Source organism: Entelurus aequoreus, linkage group LG25 (genome assembly GCF_033978785.1).
Source record: "Entelurus aequoreus isolate RoL-2023_Sb linkage group LG25, RoL_Eaeq_v1.1, whole genome shotgun sequence".
In the NCBI taxonomy this organism is placed as follows: domain Eukaryota; kingdom Metazoa; phylum Chordata; class Actinopteri; order Syngnathiformes; family Syngnathidae; genus Entelurus; species Entelurus aequoreus.
In genome coordinates, this window is record NC_084755.1 from 5,737,705 (window position 1) to 5,762,056 (window position 24,352).

Consider the following 24,352-nt stretch of genomic DNA (forward strand, 5'->3'; position numbering starts at 1 on the left):
CCCTCTAATACCTACTCAGTGGCCTAGTGGTTAGAGTGTCCGCCCTGAGATGGGTAGGTTGTGAGTTAAAATCCCGGCCGGGTCACACCAAAGACTATAAAAATGGGACCCATTACCTCCCTGCTTGGCACTCAGCATCAAGGGTTGGAATTGGGGGTTAAATCACCAAAAATGATTCCCGGGCGCGGCTACGCTGCTGCCCACTGCTCCCCTCACCTCCCAGGGGGTGATCAAGGGGATGGGTCAAATGCAGAGGACAAATTTCACCACACCTAGTGTGTGTGTGACAATCATTGGTACTTTAACTTTAACTTTAATCCTTCACTCTCACTTTCCTCATCCACAAATCTTTCATCCTCGCTCAAATAATTGGGTAATCGTCGCTTCCTCGGTCCGAATCGCTCTCGCTGCTGGTGGCCATGATTGTAAACAATGTGCACATGTGAGGGGCCTTTCAACCTGTGACGTCACGCTACTTCCGCTACAGGCAAGGCTTTTTTTATCAGCGACCAAAACTTGCGAACTTTATCGTCGATGTTCTCTACTAAATCCTTTCAGCAAAAATCAGGCAATATCGCGAAATGATCAAGTATGCCACATAGAATGGACCTGCTATCCCCGTTTAAATAAGAACATCTCATTTCAGTAGGCCTTTAAGCTCTTTTGTGTCTTACCTGCCCTTGACGGTGTGCAGACTGCACATGTGGCATACCTGTGAGGCGTGCACGTGCTGCAGGGTGATGAGCGAGGACAGGAGGAGATGACTGACGCACAGCAAGGCGGAGGAAGAGGAGGAGGAAGACAGGACTGTCTGAAGCCGCTCCATCAGTCCACCGTTGGAGAGCAGCATGGAGACAGCTGGGGAGGAGAAGGTGCCGGATCATGTGTCAGCAAGGGTGTGTTACTGCCTGACCCATAAACACACATCCATGTAGAACACACTCACTTATTCATTACTCAACCTTTGTAACATGACTATCCATCTTATTCCACTTATCCGAGGTCGGGTCGCGGGGGCAGCAGCCTAAGTAGGGAAGCCCAGACTTCCCTCTCCCCAGCCACTTGGTCCAGCTCCTCCCGGGGGATCCCGAGGCGTTCCCAGGCCAGCCGGGAGACATAGTCTTCCCAACGTGTCCTGGGTCTTCCCCGTGGCCTCCTACGAGGATCGGACCGCCCAGTGCCCTGCCTTCGGCTGCCGCCCAGCTCCCATCACACCCGACCTCTATGTCCACCCTGCTATACAGGTAGAGCCTACCTCCAGAGCGGGGCCCCGGTGACCCGCGTCCGGGCGAGGGAAATCTGGGTCCTTTGTTTTTATTTTTCATAGAGGTCTTCCAGCTGCTCTTTGCTATTCAGTTATTTGGATTTCAATTCAAACATCTTTAGTGTTTCCAGCAACAAAGCTTTAGTGTTGCCTCCAAAAATGAGGCAATGGTTCTCAGGCGGACTGCACCCCTCGAGTCCGGGAGTGGAGTTCTGCCTCAAGTATCTCGGGGTCTTGTTCACGAGTGAGGGGAGAATGGACGGATCGGTGCGGCGTCGGCAGTGATGCGGTCACTGTATCGGTCTGTTGTGGTGAAGAAGGAGCCGAGCCAGAAGGAGAAGCTCTCGATTTACATGTCAGTCTACGTTCCTACCCTCACTGCAGAAAGTCAAGTGTTCAAAAACAAGAAAAAAAATATACAAAAATTTGGGGTATTTTATTTGAACTAGGGCTGCAAAAACTAATCGATTAAAATTAGGGATGTCCGATAATATCGGCCTGCCGATATTATCGGCCGATAAATGCGTTAAAATGTAATATCAGAAATTATCGGTATCGGTTTTTTCATTATCTGTATCGGGTTTTTTATTTTTTTATTAAATCAACATAAAAAACACAAGATACACTTACAATTAGTGCACCAACCCAAAAAACCTCCCTCCCCCATTTCTTTCTGTTATCAATATTCTGGTTCCTACATTATATATCAATATATATCAATACAGTCTGCAATGGATACAGTTATTAATATTAACAATATATCAATATATATCAATACAGTCTGCAAGGGATACAGTTATTAATATTAACAATATATCAATATATATCAATACAGTCTGCAAGGGATACAGTCCGTAAGCACACATTATTGTGCGTGCTGCTGCTCCACTAATAGTACTAACCTTTAACACTTCATTTTACTCATTTTCATTAATTACTAGTTTCTATGTAACTGTTTTTATATTGTTTTACTTTCTTTTTTATTCAAGAAAATGTTTTTAATTTAGTTATCTTATTTTATTATTATTTTTAAAAAAGTACCTTATCTTCACCATACCTGGTTGTCCAAATTAGGCATATTAATGTGTTAATTCCACAACTGCATATATCGGTTGATATCAGGATCGGTTGATATCGGTATCGGTAATTAAAGAGTTGGACAATATCGGAATATCGGATATCGGCAAAAAGCCATTATCGGACATCCCTAATTAAAATCGATTATAAAAATAGTTGGCGATTAATTTAGTCATCGATTCGTTGGATCTATGCTATGCGCGTGCGCAGAGGCTACTTTTTTTTTTTTTTTTAATAAACCTTTATTTATAAACTGCAACATTTACAAACAGCTGAGAAACAATAATCTAAATAAGTATGGTGCCAGTATGCTGTTTTTTTTCAATAAAATACTGGAAAGGATAGAAATGTAGTTTGTCTCTTTTATCCGATTATTAATCGATTAATCGAAGTAATAATCGACAGATTAATAGATGATCAAATTAGTTGTTAGTTGCAGCCCTAATTTGAACTAAGCAAAATTATCTGCCAATAGAACAAGAAAATTCGGCTTGTCAAGACTTTCCAAAACAAGTAAAATTAGCTAACTTCAATGAACCCAAAAATAGCTCAAAATAAGTATATTCTCACTAATAACAAGTGCACTTTTCCAGGTAGAAAAAAAAAAGAGACCTTTTTGCTCAATATGTTGAAAAATATTCTTAAATGAAGTAAATGCTAGTGCCATTATCTTGACATAATGATATGCACTCAGCATTACATTTACTTATACTAAAAACTAATTTATTGTTCTTAATGAAAGGCAACAAGGCAAGCGCTTGTTACTCTCGGGGTCTCCTAGCCGCGCAGGCAAATCATATTGTCTGAAAATGCATTTTTCCATCGACAACATGACATCATCGCACCAAGTGCGTGCTCTTTCAGTCAATTAGTGCGCATATATACAGCCCGGCCCCCGGCCAAATGTTTTTTTTATTGTAATTTTGAAGGATTTATCTGAATGTGCATGAACTATTTCTGTTCAAATTTGTTTGAAATGTCACGTTAAACGATAACCGATTTTTAGATGCATCACAATCCGGACGATTAATAAAAATCAACAATATTTATTTATTCATTGTAAATGAAGTAATGCAGAAAGTTCTAAGATTAGACTGACCACAGCGAGCCACCATACCGAGAAGTCCGACCAGCTCCTTTATCATAAGGCACTTACCGTGTATTACCAAATAGTAGCCCGGGCGTTTATTTCACAAAATCGATTTTGGAGACAGGCGTTTAAAAGAAGCAGGCGGTTATTTGCACGAGGCTTTAATTTATTTTTGCACCAGCCTGCACCAGGTCATTATTTGGTTACAATGGTTAATGTGCAGTATTTTTTTTTCGTACAAAAAACTTTAAATGTAAAAGCTATTGTAATCATACAAACAAAAAAACAAGAGATCATCATGAGGTAGGCTATCAAAAGACAAGAGATCAACAAGGCCTCAACATGGCAGTACTGCAACAATTGTCAAATAGAATACCAATACTAAAAATAAATAACACTTTTTAAATGAAGCAGCCTACCGGGAAAAATAAAATGATGGTACCAAGTACTCAAGTATAAAACCCACCATCAAAACAGAACAATAATACTGTCACTTAAATAAAATAAAGGCTACAGTACTCCAAGTTTTAAATAAAGCAGCATACAGGAAAAATAAAATGATGGTACCAAGTACTCTATAAAACCATCAAAACAATAATACTGCAGCAAACGCAACCCCAGTAGCATTTTAATCTAAATTATGCAAATAACAGCCCGTGGGCGGCTATTTAGACATATGCGGTCCTCTCCAAGCTTTCTCATAGTCATTCACCGACGTCCCACTGGGGTGAGTTTTCCTTGCCCGTATGTGGGCTCTGTACCGAGGATGTCGTTGTGGCTTGTACAGCCCTTTGAGACACTTGTGATTTAGGGCTATATAAATAAACATTGATTGATTGATTGATTGATATTAGGACATGGGCGGTTATTTGCACAAGGGCGTTTATTTGGTAATATACGGTATGTTCCAGTTTTGCACACGTTGTCATTACTTCAAGACATGTAATGGGAAAACTGTTTATTACAAATGCAGTATTTTTTAAAAGTTCCAAGTGGCGAATACTTTTTTAGTGAAACGAAAAGAAATGTAATGCCGCATAAATCTACAAAGATGCATCAACAATGGATTTTTAATCGTAATGGAATCGTGAGGTGCCCAAAGCTTCCACCTGTAATTATTATTCTCTACGTCAATGACCCAGACTCGTACATGAGTCTGTGTACGTGATGGAATGGTGTTGCATGTGGAGAAAGAGGGCGTGTCAAACCTGTGTCAGTGCAGTACGCAGGAGAGAGGCTCAGGAGGCAGTGCAGGTAGCTGAGGGCGGGCAGCAGACTCTCGGTGTTGGACGCACTCAGCCGACCTGCAATGTTACTCACTCACACGCACATACACGCACAATCAGGACCTGATGCTTCTTCACTCCAACATTCTATGACTAACTGTGACAAAATGTACTTCACTCTTCTGACTGGTAAGGACTGAATTCATTAATGTCAAGAATTGACAAGCTGGAAAAGGTAACAGGATAAAGCTTCTCTAATGCACGCATGGCCCAAAGCAAAGTACTGTAATAGTGATGGGATTTCAACATCAGGGCACTTTTATTTAACGTTTAGTACCTTTCATCATTGGTAGCCAGAGCTTTTATGGTCATGATTGAAAAGAAAGATTCCCACTAAGATAAACGCGGGGGGACTTGCTGGTCACTTATTAGAGCGACCAGACTAACTAAACACGTCTTCAATATGCCAATGAAAATGTTGCAATGATTCTAGAGCACCACAGCAAATTGAATAATAAAGGCGGGGAAATATAGTCACTTTATGGAACTGAAATAGTCTTCTAAATGATGTCACAAATGTGCATCACATAAAGTTGCAGAGAGAGAATACTGGGCCAGACTTTACTTATGTCATAGAATTAGTTTGGACTTTTGGACATTACTTCCAATTTCTCTGCTTTTATCTGGTCAGCTCCCAGCTTCTAAGACTTGTAGCTCGGCATCTGTATATTTAGGTTAAAAAAGATAAGGTTCTGGTTAGAGATGTCCGATAATATCGGTCTGCCGATATTATCGGCCGATAAATGCGTTAAAATGTAATATCGGAAATTATCGGTAACGGTTTTTTTATTATCAGTATCGGTTTTTTTTTAAATTAAATCCACATAAAAAACAAGATACATTTACAATTAGTGCACCAACCCAAAAAACCTTTTCTGTTATTAATATTCTGCTTCCTACATTATATATCAATATATATCAATACAGTCATTAATTACTAGTTTCTATGTAACTGTTTTTATATTGTTTTACTTTCTTTTTTATTCAAGAAAATGTTTTTAATTTATTTATCTTATTTTATTTGATTCATTTTTTTTAAATGTACCTTATCTTCACCATACCTGGTTGTCCAAATTAGGCATAATAATGTGTTAATTCCACGGCTGCATATATCGGTTGATATCGGTATCGGTTGATATCGGTATCGGTAATTAAAGAGTTGGACAATATCGGCATATCGGATATCGGCAAAAAGCCATTATCGGACATCCCTAGTTCTGGTTATAAGGATGGAAATTGATTTCGATTCTGCTTAAAGATTCGCTCCCTTAACGGTTCTCTTATCGATTCTTATTTGGGAAAAAAGAGAACTAAAAGGTAGATTAGCATCAATTGTGGTTAGTTTAGAGCTAACATGACCTTAGAAAGCCAACAGTGAGGTTTAAAGAGGCACATAGCATAGAAAAAAAAAAACATTTAAAAAATAAACGTATTAATAATGTTAATATAAATGTTACATTCTTGAGTAATTTTCACGTTTTATTTTGTTAAATTCTACAGAATATTTATTTCTTATTTAACAATCTACCCTGGAAAACATACTAGTGACACTTAAAATATTAGAATGGTTTGTTTAGATTGACAAGATGAAACTATCATATACATAACATGCAACACACATATTTCAAGCCTTATTTTGATTTACAGTTTATGAAACCTTTGAATCTTCAAAAGCTGCAAGTCCATGGTCGTCACAATTATAATAACTACATATCTCACTTTGCATGCAATAAGGTAATATCACATATTAGTTTCACATTTGATGTTAAACGTCTGACATGAGTTTCACCTGTATAATGGAATTGAGTGGGAAAACATGCAACTATTCACCGACTACAATTGAACATTCACTGGTTGAAAATCAGTAGCACTGTGGCAAATGTGTGCGAGCTTCTAACCACAAACTTAGTCGCTGCTTGTACACTTCCCTGCCGTGTTACAGACACCGTTTGGAAACTATTATGGTATGTAAATAAACATTTACAATATTTCTGTATAAATAACTAATTTCACAACATATATATCTGCGGCTTATAGTCCGGTGCGGCTAATATATGGAAAAATATTTATTTTCTTCTAAAATGTTGTGGCTGCGGCATATGTTCGCTCTATAGTCTGGAAAATACGGTCCTTACACCATGTATATACGACATTTTAGGATGTTTTTATAGAGCCTTGTAGGCGGATTAGATCCTATCCCCATTACCTTAAAAGTTCAAGTTAAAGTACCAATGATTGTCACACACACACACTAGGTGTGGCAAAATTATTTTCTGCATTTGACCCATCACCCTTGTTCACCCCCTGGGAGGTGAGGGGAGCAGTGAGCAGCAGCGGCGGCCGCGCCCGGGAATCATTTTTGGTGATTTAACCCCCAATTCCAAGCCTTGATGCTGAGTGCCAAGCAGGGAGGTAATGGCTCCCAGTTTTATAGTCTTTGGTATGACTCGGCCGGGGTTTGAACTCACGACCTACCCATTTCAGGGCGGACACTCTAACCCAGGGGTCACCAACGCGGTGCCCGCGGGCACCAGGTAGCCCGTAAGGACCAGATGAGTAGCCCGCTGGCCTGTTCTAAAAATAGCTCAAATAGCAGCACTTACCAGTGAGCTGCCTCGATTTTATACATTTTATTTATTTACTAGCAAGCTGGTCTCGCTTTGCTTGACATTTTTAATTCTAAGAGAGACAAAACTCAAATAGAATTTGAAAATCCAAGAAAATATTTTAAAGACTTGGTCTTCACTTGTTTAAATAAATTCATACATTTTTTTTACTTTGCTTCTTATAACTTTCAGAAAGACAATTTTAGAGAAAAAATACAACCTTAAAAATGATTTTAGGATTTTTAAACACATATACCTTTTTTACCTTTTAAATTCCTTCCTCTTCTTTCCTGACAATTTAAATCAATGTTCAAGTAAATTTTTCTTTTATTATTGTAAAGAATAATAGATACATTTTAATTCAATTCTTCATTTTAGCTTCTGTTATTTCAACGAAGAATATTTGTGAAATATTTCTTGGAACTCATGATTAAAATTCAAAAAAATTATTCTGGCAAATCTAGAAAATCTGTAGAATCAAATTTAAATCTTATTTCAAAGTCTTTTGAATTTCTTTTAAAATTTTCTGGAAAATCTAGAAGAAATAATGATTTGTCTTTGTGAGAAATATAGCTTGGTCCAATTTGTTATGTATTCTAACAAAGTGCAGATTGGATTTTAACCTATTTAAAACATGTCATCCAAATTCTAAAATTAATCTTAATCAGGAAAAATTACTAATGATGTTCCATTAATTCTTTTTTTAATTTTTTCAAAAAGATTCGAATTAGCTAGTTTTTCTCTTCTTTTTTTCGGTTGAATTTTGAATTTTAAAGAGTCGAAATTGAAGATAAACTATGTTTCAAAATTTAATTGTCCTTTTTTTCGTGTTTTCTCCTCTTTTAAACCGTTCAATTAAGTGTGAATATCATTAATTATTAATAATAACATAGAGTTAAAGGTAAATTGAGCAAATTGGCTATTTCTGGCAATTTATTTAAGTGTGTATCAAACTGGTAGCCCTTCGCATTAATCACTACCCAAGAAGTAGCTCTTGCTTTCAAAAAGGTTGGTGACCCCTGCTCTAACCACTAGGCCACTGACTAGGTTACCTGCATTGTTAGCCACATTTTGCTAGCAGTTTTCTATGATTTAGGCCGCACATAAAACAGAAAGACATTTGTGTTTTCGTCTCACATAAGGATTGTCAATGATAGGCAAAATTCCAAAAAGTAGGCCTCTTTTTTATTTTGCGACTTTACCTCTTTGTGTGTCGTGCCGCTCTGTGGGAGCTTATCTTTTGTTAATTAAAGACTTTATTGAACCAACCTGCCACCAAGTCCTTTCATCCCGGGGTAAGACTAAACCACCTAACAGTGTTAAAGCCTGTACAAGCGGGTGTTAACTGTCAGGCAGATATTTGTGTGCGACACAAGCTGACTGCTGTCCTGTCAAATGTTGCTGTTGACTACTCGGGGAAATGCAAATTGTGCAGACATGATTACACTGAGTGAGGAGAAGTGTGCTCAGTGGCCCTGCTCTGACCTCACCATGGTAGAGCAGCTTGAAGTGCACGCCGTCCATCTTGCTGCAGCGGGGTGGAAGTGGCTCGCTGGTATGAGTGACACTGAGCAGCCGCAGCACCAGCGGGAGTGAATTCACTGCAAAAGCGACGGTCAAAGACGTGACACATTTTGATGATTATTACGAGTGTCTGGGTAAATAACCAGTTGTCTGCTGCAGTGTAGGAGATGACCCTGCAATGTTTTCATTGCCAGTTGTATTTACATTACAGGGACTCTCCTCTGTCACTTTGTTTGAATAAAAACTATTGCAAAAAACATGTCTTTGAAGGTATGAAGACACGTTTGACTCAACACTCCAGTGAACATTGGATGCACAAATGTACACTTATAATGATGACTTTGGCTAATTTATATTGGGGAAAAAAGGTAAGCATGTGGAGCCATACATAAGGATGGCTACCGAATTCGCTACTTTTATAGGTTGGTACTAGGGTTGTCTCGATACCAATATTTTGGTAACTTTACCAGTACCACAATTGATACTTTTCTAAATAAAAGGGACCATAAAAATGTTATTATTGGCTTTATTTGAACAAAAAATGTTAGTGTACATGAAACATATGTTTATTATTGCAATTTAGTCCTTAAATAAAATAGTGAACATACTTGACAACTTGTCTTTTAGTAGTAAGTAAACAAACAAAGACTCCTAATTAGTATGCAGTAACATATTGTGTCATTTATACACCTATTATTTTGTCAAAATTATGAAGGACAAACTGTAACAAATTATTATTAATCTACTTGTTCATTTACTGTTAATATCTGCTTACTTTCTGTTTTAACATGTTCTATCTACACTTCTGTTCAAATGTAATAATCACTTATTCTTCTCTTCTTTGATACTTGACATTAGTTTTGGATGATACCACACATTTAGGTATCGATGCGATACCAAGTAGTTACAGGATCATACATTGGTCATATTCAAAGTCCTCATGTGTCCAGGCACATACAGTATTTACTGACTTTATAAACATAATATGAATTTTTTAAAAAAGGAAAAGAGATTTTGTGACGATAAAAAATATTGATGTAACCATAGTAGTATCGACTAGCTACGCTATTGCACTTGGTATCATTACAGTGGATGTCAGGAGTAGATCCACCCATGGCATTTGTTTACATTTGGTGAGCTACGGTGTGTAGTGAAGCATGTTTAGCTATTCCTCGTCCTCCAGTGATAATGATACCTGTAAGAAACTCACTTGATTTGTCGCCATGGAGACAAGGATAAGTGATTTAGAAGTAGCTAAAACACTACCGACTGCGGATGGATGTTAGCTGCCAGCTAGCTAGCCATGCCTTAAAGGACCTCTTCCTGAGGGTGTTTCAGTGTTATAACTTCACCTTTATCTTTACTTTTTACACCAAAATGCATCCATTCTCCCTTTTCTGTCTACACACTGTGTCCGCTTGTAAGTACTCCGTGTGTGTGCGCTGCCCAACATGTCATGATGTGACGGCGTTTTGTCATGCCCGGTAAAAAAAAATAAAAAAATTGGGAACCGGTACTTTTCAAACAGAGTATAGTACCGTTTTTGATTCATTATTACAACTCATTACTACCATGAATTGATTAACGTGGACCCAGACGTAATCTAGTTGAAAAACTTATTGGGGTGTTACCATTTAGTGGTCAATTGTATGGAATATGTACTGTACTGTGCAATCTACTAATAAAAGTTTCAATGAATCAATCAGTATCGCGATACTATACTAGTACTGGTATAGCCTACAACCCACTTATTCTGTTGGTACTACAGGGTATCCATCCACGTGGCGTCATATTTCAATACCTTTGTTGCTCACGATGGCATGGCCGGTTGCGGATTAAACAAACACTTGGCGAGGAAACAAGAACTCAAGCATTACTGCGAGCAGACTACCTCCAGGTAATGTTGCAATTTTCAACGCCAAAAAAGCTCAAACACAAAGTAAGGCTCCACGTTTGCAAAATGCGCTAGCTCGCCGCTAATTTACATGCTACTGACTAGCATCAGCGATTTTACACGCCGTTTTCAACACCTCCTAGATTTGGTAATCAAAACTTCAAGTAAAATGCACGTTTCAATCAAACAGCTAGTTACAGTATAAACACTTTGTAGGTCTGTCATATTCCGCATTATGGCAAAGACTACTTCCTGGCTCGGCCAGACCCTGCAGCCTATACACAGCTGCATGCAAAGTCTGTCATATAAACTTGCAAATCGGAATCTGAACACAAGCTATAACAACTGTACAGCAGTTATCATAATCAGCTCATTCCTAAATATTACATTTAAAAAAACAAGATTTTATTATGAAACAATTAACGTTTATTACCACACACACAAAAGTATCATTGATTGACTGATTGATTGAAACTTTTATTAGTAGATTGCACAGTTCAGTACATATTGCGTACAATTGACCACTAAATGGTAACACCCCAATAAGTTTTTCAACTTGTTTAAGTCGGGGTCCACGTAATCAATTTAAAAATTGTACTGCGTAGTACTGGTATTGATTCCCAGGTACCGTATTATTTAAATATGAAAGGTACCCATCCCAAGCCACACAAGATGAAATCCTTCAGTAAACACATCTAAAAAGCAATATAAAGCGTTAATAACAGCTAATTAATCTCAGTATGAATTGGTGTAGGACTTATTCAAACTTTTTGCTTTGGAAGTGTTTCCAGTGGCGTGATTGACACTACTGAGCTGCATCCGTGCTTTGTCTCACTTTCGAGAAGGTCGACATGTTTATTCTTCCGAGCGTGAGTTAGCAGGCTCCCATTATTTTATTTCCTTACTTGCACCTTGGAATCTGAAGATGTTTGTTGCAGCCTCAAGCTGTGCCACCTTTATGGGTATTCTTTATTCCATTCACCATGGTGACTAGTAATACAATGTATTCCATTCACCATGGTGACTAGTAATACAATGTATTACTAGTCACCATGGTGAATAGCAATACCCAGACTTGTTTCTTTCAACTGCTCCTTGAAGGCTGACTTTAAACAGAGAATGTGTGGATTTGTCAATCAATCAAAGTTGACTTATATAACCACACGTGTCTCAAAGGGCTGCACAAGCGGGGCTCAGATATGTACTGTACATCACATGCTTGGTGAGAACTGACAGGACATGATGGCCCTGTGCCTCCTACCTTCTTTAGCATGATGTCCACGGTCCATAGTCTGGACACTGATTTTCTGCAAGACCTGCAGTAGGGCCATTTTCAAACTGGCACACAAGTCCGCCTCAAAGTCATTGTTGCCGTCCAAGAGAAGCGTCAGAACCGACAGTGCTCGCTCTGCCAGGGAAGACTCCCTGGTGCAAACCATGTCCTGGAAGAAGGCAGGCAAGAAAAGACATTTGGAACTTGATGCCAAATCCACTCAGTTGCTGCAGGATTTCTTCCCCAGAGCTAATGCTGTCAATATTTCACCTCTCCAGGCGTGCTCTTAGAGCAGGGGGGTCCAAACTTTTGCCACTGAGGGCCGAACACTAAAATATCAAAAGCATACGTGGGCCATTTTGATATTTTTCATTTTCAGAAATATTAAATTTTTTTTGACCCTTTAGGGCTCCACTCCAGTTTGGTCCTGGGGACCCAGAAGGGTCTCAGTCATTAAAATGTTACAAAGAAGTCATATATTAAAAACCTCTAAAGGCTTAGTGACCCCTTGATAAAAGCATTTTGGTACCCCTGACCACAACGTTTGAAGTAACCCAGCAGGCACAAGACATTGATACAACGTTGATTAGACGTACATGTCCTTTAAAAGTGACTTTGAAACAACGTAGCAAAATAGTTTTATTTGTAAATTAAGACCATGTTGATGTCCAATGTTGGATCCACGTTGTTGGTTGAGAAAATGATCAAACTTCAATGGTCAAATCAACGTCACAACCTGACATTGATTAAACGTTGTGAAAAGCAGGTTGTTTCAACGTTAAAGTTAAAGTTAAAGGCCTACTGAAATGATTTTTTTTTATTTAAACGGGGATAGCAGATCTATTCTATGTGTCATACTTGATCATTTCGCGATATTGCCATATTTTTGCTGAAAGGATTTAGTATAGAACAACGAAGATAAAGATCGCAACTTTTGGTATCTGATAAAAAAAAGGCTTGCACCTACCGGAAGTAGCGTGACGTAGTCAGTTGAACATATACGCAAAGTTCCCTATTGTTTACAATGATGGCCGCATGAAGTGAGAGAGATTCGGACCGAGAAAGCGACAATTTCCCCATTAATTTGAGCGAGGATGAAAGATTTGTGGATGAGTAAAGTGCAAGTGAAGGACTAGTGGGGAGTTGAAGCTATTCAGATAGGGAAGATGCTGTGAGAGCCGGGGGTGACCTGATATTCAGCTGGGAATGACTACAACAGTAAATAAACACAAGACATATATATACTCTATTAGCCACAACACAACCAGGCTTATATTTAATATGCCACAAATTAATCCTGCATAAAAACACCTGCATGTTTGTTATGCTAGCTCCTAGCTCCTCTGCTAGCTCCTAGCTCCATAGAACACGCCAATACAATTCAAACACCTGATCAACACACACAATCACTCAGCCCAAAAGACCGTTTACCTAACCCAAGGTTCATAAAGCTTATATATTTTTAAAAAGTTACGTACGTGACGCGCACATACGGTCAAGTTATCGAATGTTTAGCAGCCAAGGCTGCATACTCACGGTACCTGATATTCAGCTGGGAATGACTACAACAGTAAATAAACACAAGACATATATATACTCTATTAGCCACAACACAACCAGGCTTATATTTAATATGCCACAAATTAATCCTGCATAATAACACCTGCGTGTTTGTTATGCTAGCTCCTAGCTCCTCTGCTAGCTCCTAGCTCCATAGAACACGCCAATACAATTCAAACACCTGATCAACACACACAATCACTCAGCCCAAAAGACCGTTCACCTAACCCAAGGTTCATAAAGCTTATATATTTTAAAAAAGTTACGTACATACGCAAAAAAAAGCCAAAGCTGCATACTCACAGTAGCATGTCTGCGTCTTTGTCATCCAAATCAAAGTAATCCTGGTAAGAGTCTGTGTTGTCCCAGTTCTCTACAGGCGTCTGTGTATCCAAGTCAAAAGTCCTCCTGGTTAGAGTCTCTGTTATCCGAGTTCTTCCATCTTGACTGCATCTTTCGGGAATGTAAACAAAGAAGCGCCGGCTGTGTACTGTTGTGGCTGACTACGTTCGAAAAATACGTCCATTTCGCACAGACAACTTTCTTCTTTGCTTGCTCGGCTTCCTTCTCCATAATGCAATAAACATGATTGAAACAGATTCACGAACACAGATGTCCAGAATACTGTGGAATTATGAAATGAAAACAGAGCTTTTTCGTATTGGCTTCAATGTGGAAGGCATACCCGTGTTCGCCGGTCTACGTCACGCGCATACGTCATCCTCAGAGGCGTTTCGAACCGGAAGTTTAGCGGCAAATTTAAAATGTCACTTTATAAGTTAACCCGGCCGTATTGGCATGTGTTATAATGTTAAGATTTCATCATTGATATATAAACTATCAGACTGCGTGGTCGGTAGTAGTGGCTTTCAGTAGGCCTTTAAAGTGCCAATGATAGTCACACACACACTAGATGTGGCGAAATTATCCTCTGCATTTGACCCATCACCCTTGATCTCCCCTGGGAGGTGAGGGGAGCAGTGGGCAGCAGCGGTGGCCGCGCCCGGGAATCATTTTTTTGGTGATTTAACCCCCAATTCCAAGCCTTGATGCTGAGTGCCAAGCAGGGAATTAATGGCTCCCATTTTTATAGTCTTTGGTATGACTCGGCCGGGGTTTGAACTCACAACCTACCCATCTCAGGGCGGACACTCTAACTACCAGGCTCGTATTTGTGTTGTAGAATATTGGTTGGGAAATAACCAAAATTCAATGGTCAAATCAACGTCACAACCTGACATGAAATAAACGTCATGTTGTTTCAACATTATGTTTGAGTGTCTCCACGTCAGGACCTAATTCAACAAGTTCTCAACGTTGTTTCAATGTCTTGTGTCTGCTGGGAAACTGTGTTTTTCTGCTTTAAACATCAAATCAAATTTTCCTCTAGTGTCCCCCAGGGCTCTGTTCTCGGTCCCCTGCTCTTTATCATTTACATTCTTCCCCTTGGCAATATTTTCCATAAATTTAAAATACATTTTCACTGTTGTGTGGATGACACCCAGCTCTACATCTCAACCAAACCAACTGCCTCTCTTCCTCCTTTACAGACTGCCTCAGTGAACTCAAGCAGTGGTTCTCATCCAATTTCCTTCAACTTAATAGTAATAAAACCGAAATCTTACTTGTCGGTACAAAAACCATTCTCACCAAAACCAACAGCTTGTCTATTACTCTCTGCAATTCCTCTGTCTCCCCCTCCTCCCAAGTCAAGAGTGAAGTGAATTGAAGTGAAGTGAATTACATTTATATAGCGCTTTTTCTCAAGTGACTCAAAGCGCTTTACATAGTGAAACCCAATATCTAAGTTACATTCAAACCAGTGTGGGTGGCACTGGGAGCAGGTGGGTAAAGTGTCTTGCCCAAGGACACAACGGCAGTGACTAGGATGGCGGAAGCGGGGATCGAACCTGCAACCCTCAAGTTGCTGGCACGGCCGCTCTACCAACCGAGCTATACCGCCACCAGAGTCTGGGTGTCATCCTCGACAGCACACTTTCTTTTCAAGCCCACATAAACAACATTACCCGGTCTGCTTACTTTCATCCACGGAACATTAATCATCTTCGCCCAACCCTTACCGCACATACTGCTGCCATACTAGTCCATAGCCTGGTCCTGTTTGGTCTCCCTCACAAGTCACTTCACAAACTTCAGCTTCTCCAGAACTCTGCAGCCCGGATAATCATCAGAACCCCTTCAATCCAGCACATCACCCCTGTTCTGCAGCAACTCTACTGGCTACTCATCAAATATCGTATCCACTTTAGAATAATTCTCCTCACTTTCAAAGCCATCCTTAACCTCTCTGACCTGATCCATGTCGCCACACCCTCACGTTCCTTAAGATCCTCTTCATCCATCCATCTCACTGTCCCCTTATTTAAACTGTCCACCATGGGTGCCCGAGCTTTCAGCCACTCTGCCCCACATCTTTGGAACTCTTTGCCACCAGACCTTTGTAACCTAGACTCAATACCCCTCTTCAAATCAAGACTCAAAACACACCTATTCCTGACTGCTTATTCACTGTAATCATCTTTTCTTCTCTATCTTTGTTGTTGTTATTATTGTTGTTTTTATGCAATTTGATTTTTATTGTTTTGACTTTCTACGGTGTCCTTGATTTTTTATTATTATTATCAAATAAAAACACCAGCCATAGTTCTGTGTTCAACTCATAACTATACATATTTTTCAAGTTTGAATGTATTTTGATCTCACCAGGAGGGTCAGGATGATAGCTGGGTACTTCTTTATCACAGACAGAAGCTCCACAATGTCTTTTTCTGTCTCTCCGTCACCTCGTTGTAGCTTGTCTTTCACATGAGTGTCTCTCTATTGAAAGAACAAAATGGAAGGAGTGTGATTACAATAAATTACACTGCATTTATTTTGGAAGAAAGAAGAACGAATCAAACGTTTTTTCTAGGGAAACCAAAGAGTTGCCTTTCACCATGGTTAGGTCTGCATCTGTGTACTGGGCCTGCTTGGTCAACCATAGTTCCAAGATCAGGCCTCCAAATGTCTTCTCAAGCAGCGGATGGCTACAAATGAAGTGGAGGAGGGCAGGATGGTGACTGTAGAGGGATGAGAAGCTCTGGCAGGAGGAGAGTGCCATGCTGATGCACTTTAAAGGAGCCTTGAGTAGTTGGCAAAGAAGCACAGGAAACATTTAGAAAAGTAACTCCTCCTGTTTTAGTTCCTAGCAATGTAAGAAGACAATTCTCCTAATCTTCCTCAAGGATTGTGTATTGTAGTCAACAACAATGTATATGCACACACCATGGTATGCACTAGGCAGGGGTTCTCAAACTTTTTGGGACCACATCTTCCAAGAAGTCCTTATTATTCCTCATGTATTTAAAAAAAACCTGCCATTTGTACTACATGCCATTGGAAGGATTTATATTTGAACAATTTCAACCTACACTACCGTTCAAAAGTTTGGGGTCACCCAAACAATTTTGTGGAATAGCCTTCATTTCTAAGAACAAGATTAGACTGTCGAGTTTCAGATGAAAGTTCTCTTTTTCTGGCCATTTTGAGCGTTTAATTGACCCCACAAATGTGATGCTCCAGAAACTCAATCTGCTCAAAGGAAGGTCAGTTTTGTAGCTTCTGTAACGAGCTAAAGTGTTTTCAGATGTGTGAACATGATTGCACAAGGGTTTTCTAATCATCAATTAGCCTTCTGAGCCAATGAGCAAACACATTGTACCATTAGAACACTGGAGTGATAGTTGCTGGAAATGGGCCTCTCTACACCTATGTAGATATTGCACCAAAAAACAGACATTTGCAGCTAGAATAGTCATTTACCACATTAGCAATGTTTAGAGTGTATTTCTTTAAAGTTAAGACTAGTTTAAAATTATCTTCATTGAAAAGTACAGTGCTTTTCCTGCAAAAATAAGGACATTTCAATGTGACCCCAAACTTTTGAACGGTAGTGTACATATTAAGAACCTTTTCATACAAAATTAAATTAAAATTAACATTTTCAATTAAGAAAATGAACAGAAACGAGACTGCAACAGCGGACTGCAAATTATAATATTTTTCATTACCTACTGCCTTTTTTAAATTCAGAAATGTGAACATTGTGGGGGCACCTGAAGATGCTTGACATATTTTGGCCTTCCATCATTGCTTTCAAAACCAACCTCCATACTGTATAATATTTTTCAAGATTGAGCCCCTATTCTTTTTATTCCTCAATAAAGTTGATGAAGTTAAATATTTGTCCAGAGTGCTATTAAGATCAGCATCGGAAGTCACGCACTTATGAGGGCCTGATTTGCAAAGGGTTTGCATGTACTAAAACACGAGCAAACTTGATCTCAGAACCGCAACATCTCGCAATACATTCACATCTTCTGTAAAAACTCACTTATTGGTGCTGGCGTTTTAACACAAGCTGTGCCCGACATATGTATGGACATTCTGATGGTTTTTTAACTGTGCAGTCTGTTTTAAAAATTGTGCTATTTACATAAATCAACCTCAACCCTGATAGTGCACACAAAGCTGATCTAGAGGACTAAGTCTTTTAAATGAGCAAAATAGTGAGTGCAATCCATTCATTTATTGCAGAAGATATGCAGATTAGTAGAACGCCCACAGTAGTAAGAGCAGGAGATGCAAATGTAATCATGTAGCGCTCACAGTGTGATTTATCAAGGCTGAAACTGTTTTTAGCACGATTGGAATGTACGTGCAAACTGCCGTACATTTTCAGCGTTAAAGCATTAAGAACAATATGCCTTTAGCTTTATAAACACATTTCCTAACTATTCATAAATTGTGTTTGAACCTAAAACATGGAAGGCAATAATGCATCATGATTAGGATTGGCTCACAGTCCTTGGTGAGTTACACAAATAGGTTGTAAAGTCTAACCTGTAAGTGACAACGTCACTTCATTTGGTTAATGTGTGTTGCCAAGTGAGTTACCCCCTCCAGGGTGATGCCATTGTCCTGTGTCACCGCCAGCAGGTAAAGGGCGGAGCGCAGGACAGACGTAGGGACAGTACAGTTGCCGTCCTCCTGCACGGAACGCAAGAGCCACACCACACTGGAAAACACTGTCTGGTCCGGGAGAAGCCTGGCTCAGACACACATCACAATTGTTAGGGATGAAGGAAACTGAAAAAACAAATCATACTTCTGAAGCATACTCTTCGAACATAAATACTCTATAAAAAAAAAATCCTGACTGTCAAACACTCACATTTTATTTATATTGCCTTTAATCTTGAATGCCTCAAAGAGCTTCACAATCTACGACATCTTCTAATCTAAAACCACATCCCGGCAAGGAAAAACTAATTAAAAGCCAGATGGAGAAAAAGAAAACCAGATGTACGGACCAGGGTGACCGGCTGCAAAGGATGTGAAGTGGGTAGTTATTGAATTGTTATTAAATCAAGAGCAAAAGTGGGACTCCAGTCCATGGGCACACCAACAGATAGTAATGGAGGGAGTGTATCTTCTTCAAGGCTCATCCAGTCAGCTACACAGAGATGTCTATAGCTGTGCATGAAGGAGTGGTCCAACGAGTTGTCCATCTTGGGTCTCAATTGGGGTCCAATAGTCCGCTGTCACGACGATGCCGACTGATAGAATCTTGTTATATTTCCATTTGGATGAGAAATGACTCATAAGAAAAAAGGGTGGTGGAACCGAGCATTTTCTTGTGTCTTCCTCACCATTTCCAGGTCTAACCTGGCTGTCAAAGTTGACCAACTTGTTGGATTATGTCCTCGAGGCGAGAAAGCAGCTCACCAGTCGATGATGTCAACATAGCCACACAAGCGAGTTACCTGTCTGTGATCACGGTAAATAGTCCGTCTGCGTTAGCGCTTATAATAACAATATTACTAATACTTGTTAATATTCAAGTCACAATATGTAAATTGAGTATTGTTGGCAGTTTTTGGTTGGTTATTCATTTGGTTTTATGGGCGGAATGGAGGACCTCGCATTGACTCCATTGTAAGCAGATTTTTATTTATGGGTTAGAATTTCGTTAAAAAAAAAAAATCATCCATCTTCTTGTCTCTTATGATCGCGAAAGGTCGAAATTCCAAAAAAATTTGCAACTCCCCTTTAAGGTGCGGCATACCGTATTTTTCCGACCATAAGTCGCAGTTTTTTTCATAGTTTGGCCGGGGGTGCGACTTATACTCAGGAGCGACTTATGTGTGAAATTATTAACACATTAGCGTAAAATATCAAATAATATTATTGATGTCGTTCACGTAAGAGACTAGACGTATAAGATGTCATGGGATTTAGCGATTAGGAGTGACAGATTGTTTGGTAAACGTATAGCATGTTCTGTATGTTATAGTTATTTGAATGACTCTTACCATAATATGTTACGTTAACATACCAGTTGGTTATTTATGCCTCATATAACGTGCACTTATTCAGCCTGTTGTTCACTATTCTTTAGACATTTTAAATTGTCTATTCTTGCTGTTGGCTTTTATCAAATACATTTCCCCAAAAAATGCGACTTATACTCCAGTGCGACTTATATATGTATTTTTCCTTCTTTATTATGCATTTTTGGCCGGTGCGACTTATACTCCGGAGCGACTTATACTCCGAAAAATACGGTACTAAACGGTTCAGCACCATCTTATCTTGCTGATTGTATTGTACCCTATGTTCTGTCCTGGAATCCACGTTCTATAAACGCCTGCCTTTTAGACCAGTTGATCTGCCGCTTATACATTCTTGCACACACAATTACACACGCCAAATGTTGAGCTTACACACTTTCCCCCTACTTTTGCTAAAGGTTCCTTAGAAACATTTTTCAAAACCTTATTTACAAAGCCAACTCGGTGTTGTACTATGCGTCAGTGTCATACACCGAAAATCAACACTAGGCTGTGCAGTCGTGTCTTCGAATCCATACCTGTATGAGCCAGACACGCAATGTGAGCAGGTGAGTCGAGTTGACAAGACTCGCTTATTGGAAGTCTTGTCCCCCCATTTGAATGCAAAAGCTCACCTGTTCCACCATACCACAAAATGTACAACCAATACTCCAAATGTATGTGTACCTGTCTCCTTGCTGCAGGGCGAGATGGAGTATTATCACCAGGCAGTACTGAGTGGCTCTTGGCCCTTTCTCATCACATGGTAGTTGCCCGGGGTACTCGCGCAGCAGAGAGGGCCAGTCTGAGATGCTACAGCAGAGAGAGGGAAGGTTGTACTGCAAGAGATTCTCCACTTCTTCTACATCTGGGGGTTGAAATACAACAGGAGCAGATGTTTTCCATCAGTGCAAAAAAACATTACAAACCAACATGGAAGCAAATAAATCAATTTAATTTGTGATTATGTGAAACGATATACTGGGGGGAGACTTATTTCTTTGTGAAATTAGCAGGGTTAGTCAGAAACTTTTCTGAAACTTGATGTTGCCTTCATCTTTGGGTGTGAGTAAGACACATAATTACAGCAAAGTAATTATTGGACGGAAAAGACAAGCAGATGGCTGCAGTATTCCACACATGTAATATTGTAATTAACCTCCTCTTTATCATACGAGGGTACCGCAGACAATGATAAGGTACGTTATTCATTGCAACCAAATCTAAAAAGCGTCTAAATGAAAAGAGACAGAACTGTGAAGTCCTTTGAGTATCTTGAAAGGTGCTATATAAATCCAATCTATTATTCATTCTACTATTAGACATGAAAGAGTAAGAAACAATGAGTAATTGGGTAATCAGGTTGCTGTAGATCTTGCATGACCTCATCCTATTCCCGAGCTGCTGCAACATATTGCTGATTGTCTGTGGACTATTGGGCATTTTCATCTATCACTAAAATGCATTAAGGCAGTGGATCTAAATTATTTTGTAACAGTTTTAGTTTTTTTACCCCCCGAATTGAAATACTATTGACAACTTTATAATATATCTGTACAAACCACTGTATGCAGCATTCTGTATATCATCCCCTAGTTATCAACAAAGATCAATACAATGAGTTGAGATCTGCAACAATTTCCACATGAAGTTTAGTCACATCTCACCGTGCACCCTCAGGGGGGCCTGCAGCACTATTTGAGAAGAGGACCTATGATCATTTTAATCTACAGTACCGTTCAAAAGTTTGGGGTCACATTGAAATGTCCTTATTTTTTAAGGAAAAGCACTGTACTTTTCAATGAAGATAACTTTAAACTAGTCTTAACTTTAAAGAAATACACTCTATACATTGCTAATGTGCTAAATGACTATTCTAGCTGCAAATGTCTGCTTTTTGGTGCAATATCTACATAGGTGTATAGAGGCCCATTTCCAGCAACTATCACTCCAGTGTTCTAATGGTACAATGTGTTTGCTCATTGGCTCAGAAGGCTAATTGATGATTAGAAAACCCTTGTGAGATCATGTTCACACATCTGAAAACACTTTAGCTCGTTACAGAAGCTACAAAACTGACCTTCCTTTGAGCAGATTGAGTTTCTGGAGCATCACATTTGTGGGGTCAATTAAACGCTCAAAATGGCCAGAAAAAGAGAACTTTCATCTGAAACTCGACAGTCTATTCTTGTTCTTAGAAATGAAGGCGATTCCACAAAATTGTTTGGGTGACCCCAAACTTTTGAACGGTAGTGTACATTTCCTTTTGGTCTAGATAAGATGGATATGCTTTAGTCTAAATTGTGCTCCACTGTCATATTTTATCCCGCTTTCTGAGCACGACTGCAAAGGGTTCGTGTGTGGAGGCGTGGAACCCAACACTCTGCATCCTTTACCAGAATGTATCTTTTGAAAATGTACACAGTAAATAAATATCTTGAAGATGAACATCACCGCAATTTTATTCCCCAGACACAATCACCAATAAACCAACAGTATATAGATGTGCCAGTTACGACGTTAGGTTCACTTTAGCCTGCATTCTCTCATGGTTCATCAAACCAAGTAGCAATGTCACAATGGTCTGAGTTCAGCAACTAATCCAACTTTGTACTGGCACATGTTGCCAAAACAGTCCTGTGGACAAATAATTATTTATGTTATAGGCTCCTGAGCAGGAGGGCATGAGACGAGAGGGAATGAAGGGAGACAGCAGCCAACAGAGGGGGTCACACCCAAATGCATGAACATTATGATTTGACGATTTGGCATTTTGTTTAACCCAAGTAGCCAACATTGAGAGTCAAGGAGGTGGCATAAAATACAACGCTTCCCTACTGTTCTCTTATCGCTCATGCTTTTGCTACTTTGTCTCGTCTCACCATTCTTCAAGTTTTGATTTGTTTTGTCGTGTAGAATGACATCTGGGGGCACAAGATTTTTCGATATGTCTGGGAACTGACACTTTTTTTTTTGGACAAAATATAAGGATTTATTCCATTGCATAGTTGGATTTTTGGGATCACATGTGCTTTTTGCAGGAAGATCTAGGCCCCTTGCGTACTCAGGTAGTTTGTGCGCTGCTTGCTGCTATTTGGCTTGGTTGACCACCACTGTTTTTCACTTCAGGGAAGAAGTCATGTGACAGAATACAATCAATATAATTATGTTTGCTGAGGGTTTGTTTTCCCAGTCCCACACTACGCCCCCAACAAGAGCACAGTTTGGGATTGGAATTGTATTTCTCACTCCATTTTTTTTCCCTTTTCTATGTTTCACAGGCGACCAATCAGACTTCCATTCTGTCACACTTGTGTTTCTGTTTCTTGGATGGGTTGACTGTTTACAAGCTTTGTTGTACTATTTGGGTGCAATGACAAATAAAGCATTGTGTATCTTGTCCTAGACATCAGATCTTTCCATCCCTAATAATAAATACATTTATTCAGCTCTCTATAAGAATCCAAATGTTTTGTTCCAACATGTTCCCTTATATATTTATAAGCTCTTCATGGTCATGCTGTAATTGTAAGGCTGGTTTGTGTCTTTGTTCTGTGTAGCGTTCACAGTTGAATGTGGGTACTGGCTGCTGGCATCTATGGCACTCAATAGTAACTATAGTTGTAGAAAGAATAGATTCCCACAACTGATGTAAAAATATAATTGCTTGGAAGTTGAACTTCGCATTGCGTGTGGTGCTATTTTGTACTGTGCTGTTTGCATACCCTGCTGGCGGGCAGTACAGGAAGGACTTGACTGGGAGAAGAGACACATACTGAGTTTCTGTAGGAAACCACAGCAAGCTGCATTCAAACTTGTGTTTCTGTAAACAACAGAGAGAAAATAAACACTAAAACGAGAGTTTAGAAAGAATACAGGAACACTGCAGAGTGACATTATTACAGAATGTGGGCACCTTGTACTAAATTTAAAGTACCAGTAAAGTGATTTATGACACCGAAAGACTTACAAAGTGTGCGAGTAAATAGATATAATCAAAATAGTATCAAATTCACGGAGATTCCCGAGCCATTTTAAAAAATAATGAGGAAGCCAGACATGTCATCGCGTGAACGTAGAGGAGGAACCACAGATCCCTTCATCACCAACAACAATGCTAATCAAGCAGACTTTATGAGAGCCAACAACGATTACTTTGGGCAAAATTATGATCCAGAACCTTATATTGTTGATCCTGAATATAAGGAGGATGATCTACAAGTTTTAGAAGCTCTGCTAAACAGATGCAGCTTTAGTGAACCACTATTGATTGATTGATTGATTGAAACTTTTATTAGTAGATTGCAAAGTTCAGTACATATTCCGTACAATTGACCACTAAATGGTAACACCCCAATAAGTTTTTACACTTGTTTAAGTCGGGGT

At 39.4% G+C, this 24,352-nt stretch overlaps 1 protein-coding gene across 6 annotated transcripts in view; it reads right to left on the reverse strand.

The window, feature by feature from the left end:
* LOC133642291 (meiosis inhibitor protein 1-like) overlaps positions 1-24,352 on the reverse strand; it is a 120,836-nt gene that overhangs the window by 31,737 nt on the left and 64,747 nt on the right. For 3 of the 6 annotated variants that reach the window (XM_062036404.1, XM_062036401.1, XM_062036406.1), the window contains 9 exons: positions 23,692-23,789; positions 20,654-20,834; positions 18,531-18,681; positions 16,531-16,716; positions 16,299-16,412; positions 12,003-12,183; positions 8,814-8,924; positions 4,640-4,750; positions 713-858 (listed from right to left, as the gene is read on the reverse strand). In XM_062036404.1, the coding sequence (XP_061892388.1) occupies positions 713-858; positions 4,640-4,750; positions 8,814-8,924; positions 12,003-12,183; positions 16,299-16,412; positions 16,531-16,716; positions 18,531-18,681; positions 20,654-20,834; positions 23,692-23,789 (1,279 nt within the window). The remainder of the gene's footprint in view (positions 1-712; positions 859-4,639; positions 4,751-8,813; positions 8,925-12,002; positions 12,184-16,298; positions 16,413-16,530; positions 16,717-18,530; positions 18,682-20,653; positions 20,835-23,691; positions 23,790-24,352) is intronic. The other 3 variants (XM_062036402.1, XM_062036403.1, XM_062036405.1) reach the window with 3 other exon arrangements.